Below are 23,765 nucleotides of genomic sequence, written 5' to 3' on the forward strand. Positions count from 1 at the left end.
CCTGCAGTGGGAACCAAAGCAGCTGACATCATTCTCCTCTCCCCCATATGATCCGCACAACTACCCTATGAGGTATGTTATGGTTGAAAGTGTGTGAATGGTCCATAATCCCCCAGGCAGCTTTTAAAACATGAACCTGGGACCTGCACACCATCTTCTGAAGCGCTCTCTGTGGCAGTAATGGGGTGACTGCTGGCACCTTTTCCTATCATTTTTTGCCTTGTGGTATTCTGCTTGTGGTGTGATCTGTCTTCTTTGTGATGTGGCATGATTGTGTTATTGGGTTTGGTTTTTTTGAAGGGGAAGTGATGTGTTGTGAGTGAGGACATATTTTACCTCAGAGTACAGTAGGTTCCATATGCAACTGGCAATTCCAACTGCCTTGCGGGGGGGAGTTTGAGGTGTGGAATGGAGTGAAGTCCAATCAGCTTCCATATGCAAAAGACCTTGAAACGCTGGGCGGGACTGCACAAAGCAGCCAGTCAACCCAGCCAGCGTCTTCTGACTGACAGTTCTTGCGGCCAAACACTAAAGGTGTGCATTTTGGAACGTTGGAACCCACTATGGCTTTATATATAAGGGAGATATATGTGTGTGTGTGTGTGTGTGTGTGTATACTGTGTTCATAATCATAGCAGCTAAAGGCATCGTGATAAGGATGATAATTATTAATTATCTTGAAAATCCAATCTGAGCCAGGAGGAATCTTGGGCGGGCAGAATGCATTATTAAGATACATGTATTTTGGAGCAGTGCCACTTTTGGTAGGAGCACCATCCACCACAGATATTATTTTTAAATCAGAGATGTTCCTATTCGGGTAAAACTCTCATTCTTTCAGTGGAATCTTTCTTGTCACAAATTCAAAAGTTGTTTAAAAATAGTCTAGGTGGGGAAATCTCCATCTAATCAACATTACTGTGAAGATGTGTAACCTACTGGGCTCCAATCCCTGGTCATAGTTCATTTTTTGGTATTAACCACAGTCCACTGAGCGAGAACTCTGTGCAGCCGATGCCAGGAGGTGTGGGAAACGACACCAAACTGGGGATTCTTCTTCCAGGCAAATACTTCCCCCTCCCAAGTGACTTAAAACAGCCAGATGCTAGCAAGAATATACCAAGACACTTCCCACTGCTTGCCCACAGAGGCTGCCAGAAATAGGTGACAGTCCCACAACTGGAGAAACCAAGCATCCTTCCCCCTAAAGTTTGCCTTAGTGCACTGGTTCCCGAAGTGGCCAATACTGCCCCCCTCGGGGGCGCTGGAACAATCCAGGTGGGCTGGAACGATCGAGGTGCAGATCCACAAACTGCATCTTTTTGTCCACCTCTTAAAGGTAGGTGCCCACTGAGGATTTTTTTTTCTGAAAAGGGGGCGATAGGCCAAATAAGCCTGAGAACCTCTGGTTTAGTGGAAAAGGGTGCTTCATGTATGCAACTGAACTTTGACCTGCCGAAAAACAAGTGTACACAAGGTCTATAGCAGGGGAAACCCTTAACGTACCATCTCCAATATCTTGGGCAAGCTTACTAGCCACTGCCCTGCCCCCCTGTGGGGTGGGAGGAAGAAAGAGACTGCTTACTGGAAAAAATTAATTCAAGCCAGGATTGAGGCCAGCATAACTGAGGAAGTGTCAGGGCCCCAGGAAGGTTCCACTGCTGTCTCCTAACCCAGCAGATGGGGGATGTACTCTCCTCCCTCCCTGGACCTCTTTGTTCTGATGGTGTGTTTTCCAAGGTTGTGACTTCTCCTCTACCTCACTCTGCTCATTCACCCAGGTGAGTGAACAACTGAGCAGCAATTTCAGGAAAGTCCAGCAATGCTGTCTCCACACCCATCTGCTCTCACATCTCCTCTGGGTCAGCACCCACCAATCCCTTTAAGGAGGCTCACTTCAAGTGCTGCCAAGAGGGGCAGGATGCGTGAGCAGGTGGTGAAGTTGGCTCCTAACAGCATCCATCACTACATAACTGCTCTGCCAACTTGGCAGAAGGAGAGGTGGGAAAGAGGAGGAGAATCAGGGATCAGATTACATCATCAACTGACCAAGGCACACTAAAGCAGCCCAATTTGAGCCAATGAAGGATTCTCCAGTGTTTTCTGGAGTTGGAGAGAAATTCACAAGTGGATGCTGTTCCAAAGCCAGGTAGCAAAAGCACTACTTGAGGAGGAAACATGACCTTTCTGTTGAAATGTATACGCTGAATGGTTAAAAAGACAGGTGGTTTGATGCAATCCTTCAGCAAACTCCTTCCGCAAAGCCAGCACCATCTAGCCTGGTTTGACCTTCCACAAACAGCCTTTCTAAGTTCATGCTGGGCAAAGGAGCAGAGGTCCTTCCTGCTTCCTGACTGCACTTGGAAAGGAGAGTGCCTGGAGGGTTGGAGAGGCCCAGCTGGCAAAGATGTCAGACCTTGCTAATAACTGGTATTTATCTCAGGAAGGACTGAGCTCTGTCTCGATCAATCACACAGTTAGAGGCGCTGCTGCTGCTGATGCAGCTGCTGCAGCCATCTCCCTCTTGCTGCCTGCACTGAGAAAATAACCAACTTCAGACAGCTTAGAGGGAAAAGAGGTTATTGTTGCTCAAGTGCTTTGACTCCGATCCAGGCCACTGATTCCGTATCCAGTTTGGGCATAATGCAAAAGCTTCATACAGAAATAAGCACCCATCAACATGGAGAAAGAAACTGTCACCCAATTTAAATGTGTGGTCTCTAATCCTCAATCAAATCATCCCCCCCCCCTAATATCCCATTACAAAAAAAAATCCCTGAAAAGCCAAGACCTAAGCCATCTCCAAACATTTAACTTCAGCTTTTGGCAAGCAAGCTTAGGAAAGTAATTTGAGAGAAATGCTGGGTTGACATATTCATTCTAAACAGAATTAAAGAGACAAATGGAAGTCAAAAATCCATCTTATGCCCTCCAACATTTCATGTGCAAAAATACTGGCACAAAGTTCTAACTGCCCAACTCTCAGACCAGGGATCAGTGCCCAATGCATACCATTATGTATTGCTGAAGGCTCTATGCAATTGGCCATATGCTGTATTAATCTTTTCAGCAATATCAACAGATCAAAATCTATCTCAACAGCTGCAGGGCATGAAGTAGCAAGCTGTGCATTGCATGGTGCTTTAATGTTCACATGCACACAAGATGTATCAATTCCCCACTCTGCAATATAACTTCCAGAAATCCTGGCTACGGAGCTAAACCCTGTGGGACACTCCGAAATTCACACCAGCAATATGTTAACAAGGCATTCCTAAAAAGCCAAAATAGGGACAGTGTTTCTTCCAGGGACCAGGAAATGAGGACTGTCCCTGGTGGTTGGAACATATGTTATTCTTTCCAGTCTTCAAGAAACAAAATTACACATAAACATTTTCTCTACTGGGTAAGGAAAAACTTCCCTAAAGCTTAACAACAACAACAAAGCTAGATGCTTTCTCTCTACGAGGCTTATTTCCATTCCAAAGTACCATCCCAAAACAAAGCAAAAAATAGCTGCTCAAAAATGGATTTTTTCTAGTATATTCTGAAAAGAAAGAAAGAAAAAGTCCAGATCTTACCCTGACAATACGCCAAGAACCAGGTTGAGCATAAAAAAAGAACCGATGATGATGAGTGGGATGAAGTAAAGCCAGTTCCAGGTGTTTCCTGCAGCATCATTTGTCTGGAAAGATAAAGAAAGAAAGAGAGAGAGAGAAATGTTTTCAAACAAACTCTAACCTTACATGTCTCTTCTACAAGAAACCATGCACAGGGTTGCTTTTTTTTTTTGCTGATATGCTTCAGGGTAACATAGACAATAAACTGGTGAATGGTTTCCTTATGGTAGGAAGTTGGAGCAAAACTGATAGCATTCCTTACTTCCCTGTTAAGCATACCTTTTCCACCATTGATGCCACCAGGTGTCCAAGCAGGGTTGTAATGTTCTAACAGGCACTGCACATGTACAGTCCTACATACACAGGACTTACATTTGATATGATCAATTTCTTGGATAAAATCCAAAACTGACATAAATCTATGTCTGTAGGCCTTATTTGATTGTTAAGTATTCATTACATTTAACTTAAAGCCTGCCCTCCCCTGCACCGCAGGGATCAGGGTGGGTAACACCAATGTTAAAAAAATACTGTAAATTAGTTACTAAAAACAATTATCACAACAGTAAATTAAAAAATCAAATCAGGTGGCATATACAGGCACAAGGGAGTATAACTTGTCCAAAGCAAGGTTGTATAGCCTGTGTGTCAATGGATAATAAGCTGGTGCAATTGACAGGATAGATGGTGGCGAAAAGGGCTGGGGGAGGCCAATTCAGATGGAAACCTCATTGCCTCAGCTGCAGGCCTGACAAAACATTTCTGCATTAAATTCTGCAGGGCCTGGATGTCGTCTGGAAAAGTGTTCCACCAGGCCAGGCCCAGGGCCGAAAAGGCTCTGGCTCAGGTTGAGGCTAAACAAAAGCTTTGGGGGCTGGGGATTACCAGGATATTGAGTGCTCTTTGGGGGACATACCAGGAGAGACAGTCCCGTAAATATGTTGGTCACAGACTGTGTAGGACTTTAAAGGTTAGAATGAGGGGTGTGCAAAACAAAAATCGGTATTTCCTAATATTCCCAAATCCCAATATTGGTATGATAATGGGATTCAGGAAATAATCAGGATTGCCTAATTATTCGGCTCCATTATACCCTATGGGGACCATCCCCATTGGGTATAATGGAGAAGGGGGTGAGTGAGCTTGCACCACTTCCGGGTTCACTTGTGTGTGGCTTGGCTTTGCAAAAGTTAATTAAAGGGGACTTGCCCTTTAAATTACTTTTGCAAAGCCAAGCCATGCGCGAGTGAACCTGGAAGCGGCACCAGTTAACCCACCTTCTGGGTAAACTCATGCTGCATCTGGGTTCACCCGAGTGTGGCTTAGCTTTGCAAAAGTTATTTAAAGGGGACTTGTCCTTTAAAGCCACTTTTGGGTTCACGCACGCACGGCTTGGCTTTGCAAAAGTCATTTAAAGTGAAAGTTCAACTTAAATGATTTTTGGAAAGCCAAGCCAGCCTATGCCACCACGGGGCTTGGAGAAGGCATTTAACTTTAAATGCCTTCTGAAAGCCACCACTGCAGCAGCAGCAGTGTAGGAGAGTGACTTCAGAAGGCATTTAAACTTTGAATACCTTCTGAGTTCAGTTCTATTCAGTGAGTGAAGCTGAGCCTGAATAAAAGCCGAATAATATCAGCTTTTATTCAGGCTCAGCTAGATCGGTAGCCAAATCAGATTAGAGAATCTGATTTGGCTGAATAAATACATGAATAATACCAATAAGGTATTTGTGGGTATTTATTCAGCTCGGTAGATACCAAGCACACAACCCTAGTTAGAACCAAAACCTTGAACCTGATCAGGTATTCAACTTGGAGCAGTGCAGCTGGTGGAGCACTGGTTGTGTGTGGGCTCTAAGTGGTGGCCCTGTAAACACACACACAGCCATGTTCTGGACCAGTTGAAGTTTCCAGGCCAGTCTCAATAGTAGCCCTGCATAGAGCGAGTTACAGTAATATAATCTGGAGGTGGCCATTGCATGGAACACTGTGGCTAAGTCGGGACAGGAAGGGAAGCAGTTGCTTGAGTTGGCACAGATGGGAAAATGCCAGTTTGGCAGTGTTCGTGATCTGAGGCTCCAGAGAAAGGGAGGCATTAAGAAACACACCCAAGCTTTTCTCAAATAGCATTGGTGTTATTGGCACACAGTCAAGAGCTGGAAGTCAGCATCCCAACCTGGGATTTCCTCAGTTCAGCCACAGGACCTCCATCTTTGATGGATTTAATTTCAACTGGCTCAACCAATCAACCACAGCTTCTAAACCCTTGGCTAAGTTATCTGGGGCAGTATTTGGCCAGCTGGCCATCAACAGATACAAGCTGGGTGTCATCTGCATACGGTTGACACCCCAGCTCAAAGCTCTGTATCAGTTGGGTGAGGGGGCCCATATAAATGTTAAATAACATTGGGGAGAGGATTGCCCCTTGGGGAACACGGCACACCAAAGGGTATCGCATTGAAACCCTCTCCCCAAGTGCCACACTCTGTCCCTGACCATGGAAAAATGAGACAAACCATTTCAAGGCTGCCACATGAATCTTCACATTGGCAAGGTGGTGGGTCATCTGTGAGGGTGACCAGTGCCATCTCCATCCCATAGCCAGGTGCAGAAACCAGATTGGAAGGGATCAAGGGCTGAGGTGTCATCCAGGAATACCTGGAGCTGTTCTGCTGCCACTCTCTCAACTACCTTGCCCAGGAACTAAAAATTTGAAACTGTGCAGTAGTTGGATAGATCAGTGGGAGCCAGAGATGGTTTCTTTAAGAGGGGTCTCACCACTGCTTCCCTTAAGGTCCCTGGGAAAGTCCCTGAACTCAGGAATAGATTCACAATATCTGCCAGGGAGACCTGCTAGCTTTCACCAGCCATAATGGACATGGTTCTAGGAAACAAGTGGTGGGCTTCACAGCACTCAGGATCCTGTCAACCTCATCCTGAGAGAGTTGGTTGAATGGATCCATTAGTGGATCGAGACACAGCCAAGGGGCCTCGAGTTCCCACACTGTATCAACACTGGCAGGCAGGTCTTGGCAGAGCGACAAGATTTTATCCACAAAATAGCTCACAAAGGCCTCACAGCTAATTTCCAAATTACTAATTTTTTGAGTTCCCTCTGAAAGGGAAGTTAATGACCTGATTACCCTATATAATGTTCCAAACGAGAGCTAGTGGATGCAATGGAGGCCGCATAGAATTCTTTTTTTGCAGCTTTCACTGCCATCTCATAAAAAGGTAAAGGTTCCCTTGCTCAAAAGCCAGTCGAATCCGACTCTAGGGTTGCGGTGCTCATCTCCATTTCAAAGCTGAAGAGCCAGCGCTGTCTGAAGACATTCCCGTGGTCATGTGGCCGGCATGACTAAACACCAAGGCGCACGGAGCACTGTTACCTTCCCACCGAAGTGGTACCTATTTATCTACTTGCAATTTCTTGCTTTCGAACTGCTAGGTTGGCAGGAGCTGGAACTAGAGATGGGAGCTCACTCTGTCATGCAGCAACTCGGGTCTCAAACTGCTGAACTACTGACCTTCCACAGCCTGCAGTTCAGCGTCTTAACCACTTGAGCCACCGCAGCTCCTTTTTTTGGGGCCATCTCATAGGCTTTCATAAATGTCCTATAAGATGTTCTTGTAGCTTCATCATGAGTCCATCGCCAAACTCACTCTAGCTGTCTAAGCTCCAACTTCATCCTCCAAAGCTCCAAGGTATACCAAGAAGCTAATTTGGATCGGGGCGAAGAGGGCATCAGGGAGCGATTTCATTGATGGCTTCAGAAAGACAGTAATTCCTGTCTTCCATCAGCTCATCTAACGTTGCCAGGGGGCACTGGATCCTGCAGAACATTCTGGAAACCAACTGGATCCATCAGTCTCCATGGGCGAGCATAAATCAGCTCACCATCTGAGCAGGGAGGGGCTGGGACATTCAGACGGGCCTTCAAGACAAAGTGGTCCAACCATGGCACTGCATCAATGGCATCCAGGTCCACATCTATCCCCATCCCAAAGATCAAATCCAGCATATGGCCTGCTTGGTGTGTGGGGTCTGATACAACCTGAGAGAGTCCCAGTGCTGCCATAGAAGACACAAGGTCCATAGCCTGTGAGGTCCATAGCCTGTTCATAGACATGCTCCCACTATGGTTGAAACCTGGACGGGGAAAATGTCTTGCCCCTTTAATAAAGGTTTAGTGAGTGGAAATGGACAACTAAACCAAACAACATCACCTGATAACAGCTTGCAGATCAAAGTGATATTATATGGAAAGGTTAGGGGATCAGTTGAAAGGTTAGCCATCCCAGCCCTCATGTGGACACCCAGCATAGTCAGAAGACACATGAGGAAGCATGGGCCCACTAATCCACAATGACATAGCATTTTGACCCAATGCAATGAGAAGACAAAATTAGGTGCAAAATTGCCCAACTTTGCTCTTTCTGAATGTCGGATGATTAATTTGCTGGACCTAATATTTATAAGCCACATGAAAGCTAGGAAACTGACAGTGCAAACAGTAAACTGGTGAATTTGGGAAGTCAACATATCTGGCAGAGTCCTAATAAAAGACTATTTCACAAAGTTCCATGCAACTCATACCTCTGTTTTGAGGGCAGGAAGAGAAAGGGCATATTTATGACTCTTTCCAAATTCAAAGACACATGTCTGAAAAGCGAAATGCCTGAAGGAAGTAAAACAGCAACCACAACCCCTTGGGTGACTCTTGCAAAGAGAAATTCTTTGTTACAAACAAACTCTACAAAAATGTTCAAGGTGGCTCACAGCATCATTAAACAAAGATAAACAACTAAAAACGCAAAACCATCAAGCATCAGCAAAAATACATCACCTCACTCAAATAACAAGAAAATAAACTGCATCAAAATTCACTGAGATTAAAACAATAAGTATCTAAACATAATGGAAGCAGTGAAAAATATGAGCATAGCACATACATGCCCAACAGAATGCTTGTACAAATAATAAAGGTTTTCACCAGAAACCTAAAGTTCAACAAGCTGGGTACCAAGGAGAGCATTCCACAGCTGAGGCATGATCACTAAAAAGAACTTGTCCCTTGTTGCCACCCATATGATCTTGGAAAATGGAGGCACACAGAGTGAAGTCTCTGCTGCGGATTTTAACTGGCAGGTTTGTATAGGAGTAGGCAGTGCCTTATGTACCCTCGTTCCAGCTCCTGGACTTTAGAGGTAAGCACCTGCATTTTGAAGGGTGCTTGGAAGTGAACAGGGACAAAGTGAATCTCTTTGGAAGTAGAACATGTTCTCTGTAACCTATGCTGGTCAAAAATCTCACCCTTTCGCCATCTACAATAGCAGCACAGCAGAGAGGAGAACAGCCTAATCCTGTTTTGTCAAACTACTGTAGCAGTGCAGCGAGTCAGATGTTTGGGTCTCACTGCTAAAATTCATGGTTCAAGATCACAGCACCTTATGTTTTGAACATTTTAACATACAGATCTGTCTGATGTCTGATGTACAGATAGCTTGTGTTCAGGTATGCGTGTGAGAGGATGAAAATCCATACATGATTTTGTGCATAGTAGTAAGAAGAAATCGACCAAGTATTCTTGACCCAAGAGAAATTATTGTTCTTATGAGTCCTTCTTCTTCCTCACCCCGCATGAACTGCTCTTCAAAGAATGATGGACAGGAAATCTCACACTGTCTCTCGTCTTGCTCATTATGGGCTAGATGCCAAGAAGTGAAATCAATTTTTATGCCTTCAGTTAAAATACGTTAATGGTTTAATGCTTGGGTGACTGTTTACACTGCTCATCCCCCAACCACAGAGATCATCTGATACAAAGGAGATGAAGAAAATGAAATACTCATAACACTTTGATGGCATTACACAATGCAGACAGCAGGCTCCTGATGTCTTCCAATGCATGGAAAAACTACCTCATCCATTTAACAGCAGCTAAGTAGTGTACACCAATGCATTCTCATCACATTGATCACCATTGTTAAATAGCAGCCCCTTCCAATCTGCCAGTCTTAAACCTTGTGGGATGGGAGACAGCTATTTGGGTTTGTTTGCTCTTTGTGAGCCACCAGATTTTCTTACATTTGAACCACCAGGTGGGAGGGCATTTGGAAGACTTCTAAGTAAAGTCTTTCTACAGCCTCATGAAGCTGTACTGAGAGGATCAAACTGAAAGAGATGATAGAGATCAGTTATCTCTTTAAATTTCTTTTAGAAAGAAGCTGTAGGGAGGACCCAATAGATTAGGATTATGGCACTGAGAGCGGGGCTAACTTTTCCTCTCTGTATCATTTCCCCAGTGTCAACCTCTTCACATACACTCTCAAAAGATCCAGTTATGGATCTCTCAACAAGTTTGGCCCTAAGCAATATGAGGTGAAGAGAATATTTCTGAGTAGCAAAGTGTTGCTTTGTTCTGGGTCGGAACGTGTTTTATGACACTGAAATATTACTTAGTCAAGACACTGCACACCCACCTACTACTTAGCAATGAGTCCTTTCACACTATTAACTGTACAGCTGAAGGGGAATGCAGAAGGAGTTTTCATATCAGTGTTCTACTGTTTGCTCTTTAAAAAGTCCTCATTTTTATGTTCATTTAGAAATAATGTCCTCTCTGTGTGTGTGTGTGTGTGTGTGTGTGTGTGTGCTGTCAAGTCACTTCCTACTTATGGCAGCCTTATGAATTACGGTAATGTCCTCCAAAATGTCTTATTGTTAACAGCCTTGCTCGGGTCTTGCAAACTGAGAACTTTGGTTTCCTTTACAGCACCAATCCATCTCATGTTGGGTCATTGTCTTTTCCTGCTGCCTTCAACTTTTCCTAGCAATTTCCCCTAGTATCCTTCATAGCGACTTGAAATTACACCGTAAAATAGCAGCAGACCATATGCCACAGTTTGAAGAATTACTGCTCATCCAATAATCTAGGCCAATAGGAAATGTCAGTAGTTTCCAAGTGCACTGCAGTAGGGTATCAAGCTAGACAAAAATATCTGAGGTGGGAATAAACATAGGGTTTTCCAACAGGAGCCTATTAGCTCCAATTTATTTATCTGCTGGTCACACTGGATTGATTCTGGCTAATTAGAAGTGTAATCTTATCTTAAAGTGACATTTTCCCTCTGAGAAAAACTTCTTCCCATGTCAAAATGTAGCACACTTTACCTTTTGTTAAAGCTTCACAGGTTTCCTTGCCACTTCTGCTAATTAGCAAAGCTACTTATGCTCTACTTATGCTTTATTTATTTCAGTTGTTTCCTACACATAGCTCTGGGCATGCACACAGCCCAAACATAAGCAAAAAGATACGACTGAGACTGAACACTGCACAGCACTTCTTCCAAAATCTCCAAATTCTACTGCAGGCCCGTAGCCTGCGTGGGGCCCACGGGGCCCGCTCCCCTGCTGGTTTTGCGGGGCCCCTCCCCCATCCTCTGCTCCCCCTCCCCCGCCCATCGCTGCCACTGCCCTCCAAATTCAGCACTGTCGCCAGTTGTGGTTGCCGCCACTGCCGCCTCCTTCTCCGGCATCCCACAGGCGCTATGGTCTGGGTGAGCGTGCCGGGCTGGCTCTCCTCACGGTGTTCTGGCGAGGGGGGAACCGCGGCTTAACCAAGACAGTCTCGCCGGGTGCCAGCCAGCCGGGGGCCCACCTCCCCCACGCCCAAGACGGAGGACGGAGCCGCGCCGGCCTCCCTCTCTGCCTCCTCAGGCATGAATCATTCACTCAGCATGCTCCTCCTAGGCCCGGCCCCTCCCCACTGTGCTCTGGCGCCACCGACATCTAAGGAGCCCGGGACAGTCTGCGGATGGCTTCCCGCGCTAGAAACCTGCAGGCTCCAGGTTGCCGCTGACCCAGGCTAAGTAGCCCTGCTGGCTGCAGACGCTGCGTGCTTCCCAGGCAGTCTCTGACTTCCCTGGTCGTGCGCTCTCCACCCTGGGAGCTGGGACTTCCTCCCAGCTTGAAAAGAAGGGGGGGCCCTTTGATTTGTCGCCTTATGGGTTCCCATCTCCTTGGCGCCCACACACGCGGCAGGCAGAGCAGCCTCAGTCCGGGAAACGCGGCTTGGCGGGGGTGTGTGTCTTTCGTTGCAGACCTTTCCGTTCTCTGTTTCCAGCCTGCCTCTCGGCTCAGCCACAGATCCTGGCGGACAGGCGGGTGGGAAGACGCGCATCTCCTAAGAGGGGAAGGAGGCCAGCGGCGGCGCCCCACATCTGTTTATCTTTTAGACGCCTGAAGAGTTAACTTGGAGAAGGAAGCCCTTCCCACAGGAACAAAGGGGGGGAGCCACTGTGCCACCACTGGGGGGGGGAGATAAAGAATAGCGAACTGGTTTGTTGTGGCACCAGTTTGGCAGCCCAGACAAGAGTCTCGATGCCCACTCCGCACTCCTGACGAGGCGGGCTCTCGTTCCCAGGGAGGTTCGTGCCAGCCAAAAAGAAAAAGACAAAAATGCTAACTTCCAAAGCTGACGCAAAAAAAGAAATAAACTTAAAAAAAAATCTTGCTCCCGCACACGCAGCAGCTCCCCTGAAAGTTGTCCCGGGATGACATCTGCAGATAACCTGGGCCGCCGGCCAAATTCTGGCTCATGCTTCAAGCCCGGGGATGGAGATGCCGGCTGCCCGGCCGCCCCACCCACCATTTTCTTAAGCTAGGGCACTGCTGGGCCTCTCCAAGGCGAGGAAGCTGGCCAGGCGGCGGGGAGCAGCAGCGGCGGCGGGTCTCCTCCTCGGGAGGAGGAGAAGGCAAAGCCAGACAGCTCGGCCTCCTCCTCTGCAGCCAGGCAGGGGGCGGCGGTTCCTCCAGGCCTGCCAGGCCAGGGCGCACCCCATGCGGCCCGCAAGCACACCCTGCCCTCTCTCTCCTGGGGCTGGCGCGCCAGGGGCGCTCCGGGCACCGTGGCAGGGTTTAGGACCGAATATATGCAAGCATCTATTGGCTTTCGGAGGATTGTGGGAGTTTGGGGAAAATGGCCAGGGAGGGTTCTGCAGTCCGAGAAATGTGCGAAGAGCGGGATGGAGATGGGGATGCACTGGCGGCGTTTTCAGGCCCAGCAGAGGGAGACTCGGAAGAAGCCGATCTGCTCGGCTTCAGCAGTATGGCTCAGCGGATCATTTCGAAGTGCTGCAACCTAGTCTAGCGCAAGGCGCCTTCCTTGAATGCCCGTGCGGTCAAAACAAAAAAAAGCCGGGGGTGGCGCTGGCGTGGTCTGGTGCATTTCTGGGTCTGCCGGACGCCTCTCCTGGGGCCAAGCACCAAAGGAGGCGTGCAGTGACGATGATGCCCTAAGAAGTTCCCCCACGGGGGGGGCGCTGCCGGAGTCCACCTGAGTCGGCCTCGCCTGGTCCGAGGCCGGGTTCGCCCTGTGGACATTTGGGGGGGACTGCGACGGGCGCCTCCCCCCCCCAAGCCAGCTCTCTCAGGCTGCTGGTTGTGCTTCATGCATGTGTTTTGGACCGAGCTCTTTGATAATCTGTGCTCGTCCGTCCATCTATCTGTTTTGTTCCATCATCTGTCTGGCTGTCTCTATTTATCTGTGTCTGTCCATCTTGTCTGTCTATGTCTTTCTGCCTATCGGCGAGGAGGGCAGGGAATTAAATAAATAAATAAAAATCAGTGTCTTTCTGTCTACCTGCCTGTGTTGGTCTATCTCTCTGGCATCTGTCTCTGGCTGTCCATCTGTCTGTCTACCTGTGTTGGTCTGTCTGGCCATCTTTGTCTCTGAGATTCAGTTTGGGGTAGTGGTTAAGTGCGCGGACTCTAATCTGGGAGAACCAGGTTTGAGTCCCCTCTCCTTCACTTGCACCTGCTGGGTGACCTTGGGTCAGTTACAAGTTCTTTCAGAGCTGTTCTTGAAAGGGCAGTTCTGGAAAGAGCCCTCTCAGTCCCACCTACTGCACATGGGCCCCCTGAGAAAAACATGGGCCTCCTGAGCAAAAAGTTGTTAGCTACGGGCCTGCTCTACTGTTACCTCTCTGAATAGCCTTTCCAGATGTTTGGTGAAAACAGTGAGCAGCTGTTACTCCACTGTCACATGGAATTCAAACACTATTTCTCAAAGAAATACCATTAGTTGCAGTAAATCCAGGGATACCTTGTCAGATATATCCAAGTAGTCTAGAGCACCTCAGCAGTGCATCCCTGTTCCTTTTCTTCCAGCAATACAAAAGAATTTCATAAGCATTATGCATAAGGTAGGTTTGTATTTTTATCCCCACATTATGCGAGAGGCAGGGCAGAGACTAATGGGGTTGTGTACACTAGTGGATTTGTGGCAGAGGCAAGATTTGAATGAGGAGCTTCCCAGATGTCAGTCCATTTCACTATCTATCACATCAAATATACAATCACAGATAACTTATCTGAGACTGGGAATAAATGACAGTGGAATGACAGCAGGTATGTAATTCCAAATAACACACAAAGGAATGTACATCCAAAACACACACACAGACCTAGTATAGATTTGAATTTCAGGAAGGGCATATATACTGGAATTTGATGGCATTTGGGACCCCTGGTACCATTTCAGGATTTGGGTTTTTCCAGGATTCCAGAATTACTCAGGTTCCCTATGGGAGACAGGGGAGATGGGGACAGAGTGACTGTTTTTCAACCAAATGACACCAAGATGGAATGGCAACTAGTGCTGCCTGTCTACTAAAGACTCCTTAGTTTCAAGCAAATTGGACCAAGAGATCCAATTATATGAGCCCCTGAACAAGATGCCCCCAACTGTCCTACTTATAGGAGTGAAGTCTGGGAGGAACAAGCAGCTCTAGAAAAGGCCCTGCCCCAACAAAGGAGGGAGAGGAGAAGAAGGAAGTAACCAGACCTGCCATTCTGCCAGGCTTTGTGCCCAGCTTGTGCCAGCTGGGAATTTTCTTCCCTGGGCCAGGTGAGACTCACAATGGCCAGAAGCCACCTTTCCTGCGCCAGGCAACATTCATGACAGCTGGGAGCCACTTCCCCTAGGATAGGCAAGACTCATGCTGGCTGGGAGCCACCTTTCTGCTGCTCAGGAAACCTGTTAAATGGGGGGGGGGGATGGACCTGGGATCCTTAAAATGTCAGCTGCTGGTATTCCCAGATATTTCTTGAAATATACTGGACCCAGATAGCAGTATTCCTGAGAATCCCAAATACCACTCCAGAATACCCAAATATACCCCAAAATACCAATAAAGTATTTTTCAGGCATATATTTGGACTGGATGTAAGCATCCTAGATGACAGAGTTAAGTCTACTGCACCAAAGAAAGGAGTTTTGCAGAACCTTACAAATGTTCTGAAATACAAGCTAGAGCCCACTCCAGCAGAGGTGAACAAGCAAACTAACCTGGGACATCTCACCTGGTAATTCATCCCCCTGACCAGATTATTTTATTGCTTGCATTCATATCCCATTTTTCTTCCTTTGTGTATTTTAAGGTAATGTACAAAGAATTCCCAAGTGGTCTCCCATCCAGGGCCGGCTTGCCCGCTAGGCGAACTAGGCCTTCGCCTAGAGCGCGAGCCAGCCATTAGGGTGCGGGAGGAGAGGCAGGGGCGGCCGCCGACCAGCAGCTGGGAGGAGCACTGGGGCTGGGAGGAGCTCTGCCGGCTGCAGGAGGAGGGCGCGCGGCGGCGTGGCCAGGGCATGGCACTGTAGCTGGCCGGTGGAGGACCAAGCAAGGGGGCAGAGGTGGAGGCAGGGGCGGCCGCCGGCGCGGCTGGGCCATGTGGGGAGGGCCTCGGGCCCCCAAAGAAGCCCACACACACACACATCCACCCTCTCGCACCTTCTCTCTCTTTCTCTCCCCCCCCCATCTCCAGGAAGGGCCCGGTGGAGGTCATCGGGGTGCGATGGCTGCAGCGTTTCTCACGCAGCGGGGTAAAATGCCCCCAACGCCAGTCCAGCCTGAGGGAACCACACTGCCGGCCTCCCCGCGCCAAAGAGCAAGAGAGAGAGAGAGAGAGAGCATGCACACTGGCGTGTCCACACCCTTGCAAAGGTGCGCGGCTCAGCTCCATTCACAAGATCCTTCCCCCCCCCCTTCCCCAGCGCTTCTTCCTCCTTGCAACACGCTGCTCCTGCTGCAGCTCCCCGGGCGGACGCAACAAGCCAGCACAAGACCCTATTTTTAAACAAGGTAAACAGTGCCTACCTGGCCAGATTTAAGTTACCCGAGTTATAAATACGAAACTCTCTCTCTCCTCCCCCCCCCCAGCCAGGCCGCCGAGGCCACTGGGGCCGGGGGGCCGGGAGGGGCGGGCAAGCGGTGGGTCTCTCCTCCTCCCCGGTGGTCCAGGAGAGGGGGCTTCCCTTGGCACCACCTCTTCTCTGCCCACAGCCGCGCTGCCATCCTTCGCCGCGGGGGGGTCTCCAGGCCCCGCCAGGAGGTTGACATCTGCACTTGCCTACAGCACAGGACAACCTTGGGCCGGCCCTGCTCCCATCCCAGTCCAAGCCTCACAAAACTGCTCAACATCTTCAAACCTTACAGGTTACATGCACTTTGCTTCAAAAACACAACACATATAACTCCAGAGAAATCTGCCCATAAATTTCACTGCTAGAACAGGCCATCAACAGGCACAACCAGGGTTTATGCCACTCTGCCATGGCTGTAGACATATACCAAAAACACACTCAAAACCAATCTGAAATGCTACATGTGCTCCATGAACCCACAGGATAAACCATTTGCTCTCCAAAAAAAGATACTCAAGCAAAAAACTATAATATTTCAAGCAGGATGTAACAACTGCTGAGCCAAGGCACGGAGGTTTCTTTCTAGCAAAATGGTTATTATAGGATTGTTGGCTGTTCCTTTTGTAAGTGTTCTTCTTGAGAATTGTTTCCCTTTTGGCTCAAAAGCAAGGCTATGTACAAAGCCTTTCATTACGTTGCTCACTCCTTATTATCTTTGTTCTCTAAATTGGCCTGGGCAATAATCTGTTCTTCTAGTTTTGAATAGGCCCTCTGGATAGCTAAGTCCACTGTGAAATTTTTATTAATTTCTGGCATCTTCTATCAGCACTTTACCAACTTCAGCATCTGGGGAAGTAGCCAAAATCTCCTCTGTGCCATATGCTCTTTGGTGGCCCCCTTCTACAGTGGAAGGAACTTGGAAACGATCTTGTAGGGGCTTCTTGCAAAATAATTCTTATTTTCATTATTACATTTGTATTCAGTTCTTCCTCCAAGAAGCTCACAGCACTATAATTTGGGCTAACTAATTTTATCTTCGTAGCATCCCTGTGATATAGACTGATAGAGCAGGCATTAAACCCAGGCCTCTCTGGTCAAAACTGAACACTTTATCCAGTATACCATATCAAATTGAACTATTCCAAGTGCAGCTGTCATATTAACTTTAAGTAATGAATTCCTGGGCCAATGAACAATTCCAACAGGGATTCTCAGATCAGATCAGATAATCTTTGATTCCACTGGCCTTGGAGTACAAAGCTACTATGGGCATCTGGGGGCCATATTACACTGACCTTGAACAGATGCAGTATAAGATATAATTTCTAATAATGTTCCATGGTTGCTTTTGTCCCTTCAGATACTAAATGCCAACCATAGCTAGGAGTCAATAAAGGAGTTGGGGCAAAATTTCAATGGTCAAAAGATGAGACTCGTATGTTCTGCATTATTTGCTGTTGTTCTAACCAGGACCACAGCCATCCTTCCTCACTAGGTAGCACCACTGTATTTCCAAGAAGCACTCCAAACAAATGTTGGGAAGCCTGAGGAAAATCAAGAAGAACTTCTATAAAGCTGTTAGGAACCATATTGCCCAGGACTCCATGATGGAAGCAAGTTAGTGCAGAGAGAAACCAGCTGGATCTCCAAAGCAGTCAGAGGACACACAACCAAGGGAGAAGGATGGGCAGGAGGCACTGTGCATGGGATGTGGCAAAGAAGCAGGCACACTTCCCTCAAGCCTGAGGGCTGACACAGAGCCAAAGAAGGGAGCAGAGATGGTGGAAGAATCACAGAAAGCCAGGGTTATTTTTGGGCAGGAATGCACAGGAACTGAGTTCCGGCTGGCTTCCAAGTTGGCCACACCCAGCAGGAACACATTAGCATAAAAGGCCACACCCAACAGCAGAAACTCATTAGGATTGGCTACATTAGGGGTGTGTGGCCTAACATGCAAAGGGTTCCTGCTACAAAAAAGCCCTGGGTCTTGACAACAAACAAGGTAAACAGAATAAGAAGCAAAAGGTGGGTGTGGCTGGATGAGCACACTTCTGCTAACATGGGGGTGTGCCCTAATATGCCAATGAGCTGTGCTGTCAGGGGTGTGGCCTAATATGCTAATGAGTTTCTGCTGTTGGGTGTGGCCTATTATGCTAATAAGTTCCTGCTGGGCTTTTTCTACAAAAAAAGCCCTGCAGAAAGCCAGTTATGAGGCAGGTCCCTGGCTGTAATTCCAGCAGTCCACAGACTTGGGTGCCTGGCACATTCTATCCAAAGACCAGGCCTAGGCGCTCTGATACCAGGAGCCACAAGATACTGAGAATTTTCACAAACTCTCTCATCAAGCTCAATTAGTTCTGCTTAATTTCTCTTATTCGGTGTTTGTTTCTGATATCAGCAAATCATAGACATTACAAGAGACAGGAATTCAGTAGCACATTAAATACTAACAAAATCTATTCCAGCATAAGTGTTCATGAGTCAGAGATCACTTTGACAGATGCATGGGAGTGAAAAGCCACGAGGCCTAGTTTACGCACACAACAAGTCAGACCTGATGATTTTACAGTTCTGTGCATCTGGTGAAGTAAGATCTGACTTACAAAAGCTTGTGCTGGAATAAATTTGTTCATCTGTAAAGTGGGGAGAATTACAACACTAAATGCCCAAACACCTGCATCCTTGACTTTGTTTTCAGTTTCTGTCCCTAATTTCCCCCCTTCCCCAGTCACCAATGCCTTCTATAATCTCCTTTCCACAATTTACTAATTTAAATCTTCTTGTCCCTTATGAGCATAGACTATCTTCTTATAAAAACAGTGACTGATGCATTTGGAATATGATGGAAATCTTAGGCTTTGCACTAAAGGAGCAAATTGAACACCTCACACAAGCCCATGCATCTCTCTAAATTGCACCAAATCCCGTAAAATCCAGATTGAACTGATATACAAGAAGCAGAGAGATCCTATGAAGCTTTATATGCAAAGCTGTGGTTAGCAAAGAAGCCTTTTAAATATATATCAAATGTAACAAAACCTGAAACAATAATAATAGCAACCTCTTCTAAAAAACCTGAATGACAGCATCTCCAGAAGCACCATTAAGGAAGCCTCATTCATCCATCCATCCATTCATTCCTAAATGCCGTAAATAACTGGGCTGGTGGGCCGTAATTGTAGATCAGAGTCACAGCTGAACTACACAGTGTTTTTGGCTAGCAAGAGTATGCTTTTTTTCCCTGTGTTTCTGCATTAGTGTTTAATCCGGCAATTCTAAATCACGCTTTTTGGAAGCTGCCAGATTTGACTAAGCAGAGGGCACAGCATTCATCACAGGTGACTTCCCTACGATGAAGCCTCTTAAACTACACAAAATGTGGGAAACAGTGTTCGCCTTCCCCCCTCCCAAGCACTTTGGAAAAGTGGAGTTTTCTAAAAACTGTCCATATTTTCTAACCTGTGCATTTGTGGAATGTTCTAAGCAAACACCCTATAGGTATGACTTGGCTTTTAATGTCTTGATGGAAAATTTCCATTCGGTTGTAACCAATGCTCCCTCTAAGCTGTGGAGTCTTGTGAGCAAAAATTCTACTTTGTGAGCTACTGGCATTAATACTGTGAGCAAGTGATTTGGCTACTGCATAAATTAGTTTGCTCTGGAGACATCTTTCCTGAGCTAAGACAAAAATGTGTGAGCCGGAGGCTAAAAAACCTGTGAGCTATCTCACACTAACTCAGCTTAGAGGGAACTCTGGTTGTAACCAACATGATATCTGATCTTGGGCATCAAACTAAAGCAACAAGATACAGGGTTGCCATCTCTTGCTCTCTGTCTCTCTTAAGCCTCCTGTGCCCTTAACTGCTTGACAAGAAGAAATTCAACAGGTTCCAGGACTCCAGTGTTCAGCATCAGAAAGTTTAATTTGCTAATTGTATGCCTCTTAAGCAGCTTTTTAAGAGCTAAACTAAATTTGATGTACGAGAGTCATAATTAAGATTTTTTAAAAAAAAATAATCAGCAATCCCAAATGGCTACTTTGAAACTCAGGAAAGAAGAGGGGGAATCCTTAAGTCTTCCCTCCAGTGCCATATCTCCAGTGACACCCTTCCTGAAGCTGCAATCACTTCCCAAGTGGAGAGAGGTACAATGTATATGTTTCATGTCCCCTTGAGGAACCAATGTCAGTTTCTGGGGTAGAGTGGATGGGTGAAAACTGTCAGAGGAAAAGCTTGGACATCTCAGTCTATTGCATCCCTCACACTTCAAACCACAGATTTGCTAATTTTTATTTATTTAGAAACCATGGTAGTCCCAATAGTGGATCTGTTGCATGGTGTCTAGCCCAGTCTTTCCTTCAGTAAAGAAGGTTGCAATCTGTTCTGGGCATCTGGCCTTAGTAACACCAGGCTGTTCATCCACTAATACTTGTCTTTGATTTATGTCACAGCACTCCAGAAAATCTGGGAACATGCTCAGGAAATAGGTGGTGCAAGTGAAATTAGCCTGGATATGACTGCTCTCTCATATCTGACGTGTTCAAAAATCTTTAAACTGCTCTGGGAATCAAATATCATTTCCCTGTGTGACAGTGAGGGACTGTCTGTAATTATAGATAATGAATTTACCCTACAGTCTAAGCAGTGATCCAATGCAGGACAGAGGTGGGTGGAAAAGGTAGTAGAAACGAAGACAAAAATGCATCAGTGCCTCATTATCATCCATTCTTTCCATGCCCTAGTCCCAGAGGAACATGAACAGTGAGGCAATCGAGGCTAATTTTAGATATTTGTACAAATGGCTGGAAATGAAAGGAGCTAAAAAATAGGAAGTGGCTATTAGTGGCTTTCAGGAAAGGAGGAGAATATAAGTCACGGCTAAGGAAAGTTTTGGTATCAAAGTAAGCAAGAATGATTTTTTTTAATAACCATCACCCCTGTTCCATTGTAATCTGATCAATTTATTTCCAACAAATACGACATCCAATGACCATTTTTATATGTCCAGACCATTAATCTTCAACTCTCCTTCTTCATATAAGAGCCAGAGGGATGTAACAGTCAGAGGGCTAGACTAGGAGTTAGGGGGACCAGGCCCTCTGCTCCCGCCTGGTGCAGCAGGGGGAGAAATTGGGCATCACTCTCTCTCAGGCTAATCTTCCTCATAAGGTTGCTGTATGGACAAAAGGGAGGCAGGGAAACATACATGCACTGCCCTGAGCTTGACATAAGCCTGGGCTAAGATGTAATCAATACATCAGCACAACTGGCATCACCAATGCATACAAAGAAAGGAAGTACCTACATGCAACAGTAAAGAAGGGAGGGATACAAACACAAGGGAAAGGGCAACAAGGAAGAGCCGGAGAAAACCCCTGTAAATTAGCAAGTATTTCAGCTGCTGGAAGCAAACAAATGTTGCATAAACAACTGGGACTGGAGACAGACAATATTTTTTAAAAAACACTGAAGGTGCTTTGATAGAGGCATCATTCTCCCTCCCCTCCCCTCCCTGTATGAAGTCATATCTTTTGCCCTGCTGTCATTTCTGGTCAAACAGAGTTTTTGAAGTAATACAAAAACCTGCAAGCAGAAACAGCAGAAGGATGAGTACACAAACCACAGGCAACAATGAGACCTTTGAAAGCACCTTCTGCTCTGGGGGGGGACTACTGATTGTCTCCAGCCTCCACCCTATGAATTTTTGCTGCAAACCTCAGCCTTGTTCTGCACTCCCTTATTTTCTCATCTGCAGTCCTCCATGGAGGAATGCTGAAATTCGCCCTGTGCAGGGCAAGGATGCTACAGAGGCGAGAGAGATACCGGGGTAGCAAGCATCTTTCCCAGGAACATTCTCAGAAGGGGCAACAGCAGCAGGTGAAGGTGCAAGATAATGATACGCAGCTGCAAATGGGTCCAGCCAAAGAACACCATGACTGATTGCCTCCAGAATGGCTGCTGGAACGAAACCAACCCTCAGAGCCTCCAAACAATTGCTAGTTGGCTCTGAGAGGGCTGAACTAATTGTATGTTCTTCAATGTTTTTATTTATTTAAACAAATGAAAATTTAAACTGCCAGCCATTAAGGCTGCACTAAACTCTATTTGGGGACTGCTGTCCTGAAATCGTAAGTCCATAGCTAGCAAATGCTCAGCTGTAGATGGAGGCCACTTGGGGGAACAGTGGCATGTATTTTTCCTGTGTTCTGAAACGCCAAATAACGTTTCTGTGCTTGACTAGAAATTGTTTATTTATAAAACTGTTTAGAAAATCCAAGAGAACTCTGTAAACAAATTTTAAAAACACGCCTCTGTTTCCCCCGGTTCCTCTCTTTCAGGTCTAGCTCCTCCAAGAACTAGCTACAGCTAAAAGCATTCTTGCTGATTCACAGTGCTGCATAAAAGACAGTGCTGGAAAATGCACTAAGACACAAAACATAGCAGCACCATGGAAAACATCCCATTTTGGGACATTATCAGCTCCACTGCCAGGTTCCAGTTTTTACAGAGCCATGGTGTGGCACATCCACACAGAACAGAGGGGACCTGAGAAAAGCAAGCATATAAGTATTTTAAGCAAGTAAACAAGTCTTGCTTGCTGACAGCAGTTCTTAGGCTTCCTTGAGGTTTGCACCCCAGCATATGAGGGGGGAAAGCATCTAGGAGTGGTGATCATCCATCTATTACTGGTCTTTCACAGTGCTGGGGGGGGGGAGCAAAAAAGCCAGAAAACTCTAGATTCTACCACTCGCAATTCACAAGATTCTGCCCCTGACTAAGTGAATTCTGTTCAGGATCTGTCTTGCCTTGCCCAGTTCTATCCCAGGGACTCCTTTGAGTCATGAGACTTCTCCAGACTCAACCCTTAACCTGCCAGATTTCAAAATATGCCTTTCAAGGGAAAGCTGCATGGCATGAGGGGGTCAGAGTCTCAGTTGGAATGAGGTCCCATAGAACATTTTTGCTTTGACCTTGCGACTTCAATATTGGGGGGGGGGGTTTCTGGCCAGTCAGGAATGTAGGAGAGTTAGTTAGAAGGCCCCATTTCATATCAATGTAAGGGAAGTCCCATCTGCCATCCATGCAACGAGCAGAAGACAAATTTGCTAATAGTGCTGTCAAAATCGATCATCTTGTAAACACCACTAATAGGCAACAACAAGCTCTATAAATTTCCAGACAAACATGAGTATTAAATCAGGTATGAAAAACCCACAACTATAAATACCAGACTGGGCCATGGGGTTGACAGTGCTGTCCAGAATGGCTGCTCTTGCCTGTCCTTAGTCCACCCTGCTAATATGATTTAAGTTTTGTCGACATGCCAGCTTCAAGGAGAAGTGGGGACATGGAGAGGTTAGGCATACAGAAGAGGAACAATTAGAGGTTGCCCCATCAAAAGGTTTTTCGTTTTAGGAACTCCTCCCTACCCTATCCCCAATTTACAAGTGTTTCTTTACCCCCTTCCACTTAGTAAATAAAATAGTAAGATGAAGAGGTTTTCTCTGAAATGGCCTGGTGCCTCCATCTTGTACACTTTCTCCCAAAGTCCTTCTACTTTTTATCTGAAGTTGCTCTTATATAATTCTCCTCCAGGGTCAGCTGCTGATGAAACACTCACGTGACATCTCAAAATCCAACTTGCTGCTTCATTCCTAAAGGCTCCATTTATACATCCCAAAGTCCTGAATTTGTTAAGGGACAAAACAAGGACTTCGTATCGCACATGCAGTGGGAATTTTGTGCCTCCCAGATGCACATCAGCTCTTTCCTGCTTGCAACCACAGCATGCAGGGAGCAACACCTCCCTCCCCCTGCTGTTTTTGCATCCTCAAACTCCCCCATGGAGCTACTATTGGCTCTGTTGTAAAAAAAAACAAAGTTACTTATGTGCTACATGTAAGTTTCACAATAGAGCAAACAGCCACTCCATCCAGCAG

The 23,765-nt window shown here is 46.5% G+C and overlaps 1 protein-coding gene across 1 annotated transcript in view; it reads right to left on the reverse strand.

The window, feature by feature from the left end:
- Window positions 1-23,765, reverse strand: part of CACNA1B (calcium channel, voltage-dependent, N type, alpha 1B subunit) — a 562,801-nt gene that overhangs the window by 290,282 nt on the left and 248,754 nt on the right. Inside the window, exon 7 of the mRNA XM_015421148.1 lies at window positions 3,582-3,685. Within this exon, the coding sequence (XP_015276634.1) occupies window positions 3,582-3,685 (104 nt within the window). The remainder of the gene's footprint in view (window positions 1-3,581; window positions 3,686-23,765) is intronic.

This window comes from Gekko japonicus, unplaced genomic scaffold (assembly GCF_001447785.1).
Source record: "Gekko japonicus isolate JY-2015 unplaced genomic scaffold, Gekko_japonicus_V1.1 scaffold40, whole genome shotgun sequence".
Taxonomy (NCBI): domain Eukaryota; kingdom Metazoa; phylum Chordata; class Lepidosauria; order Squamata; family Gekkonidae; genus Gekko; species Gekko japonicus.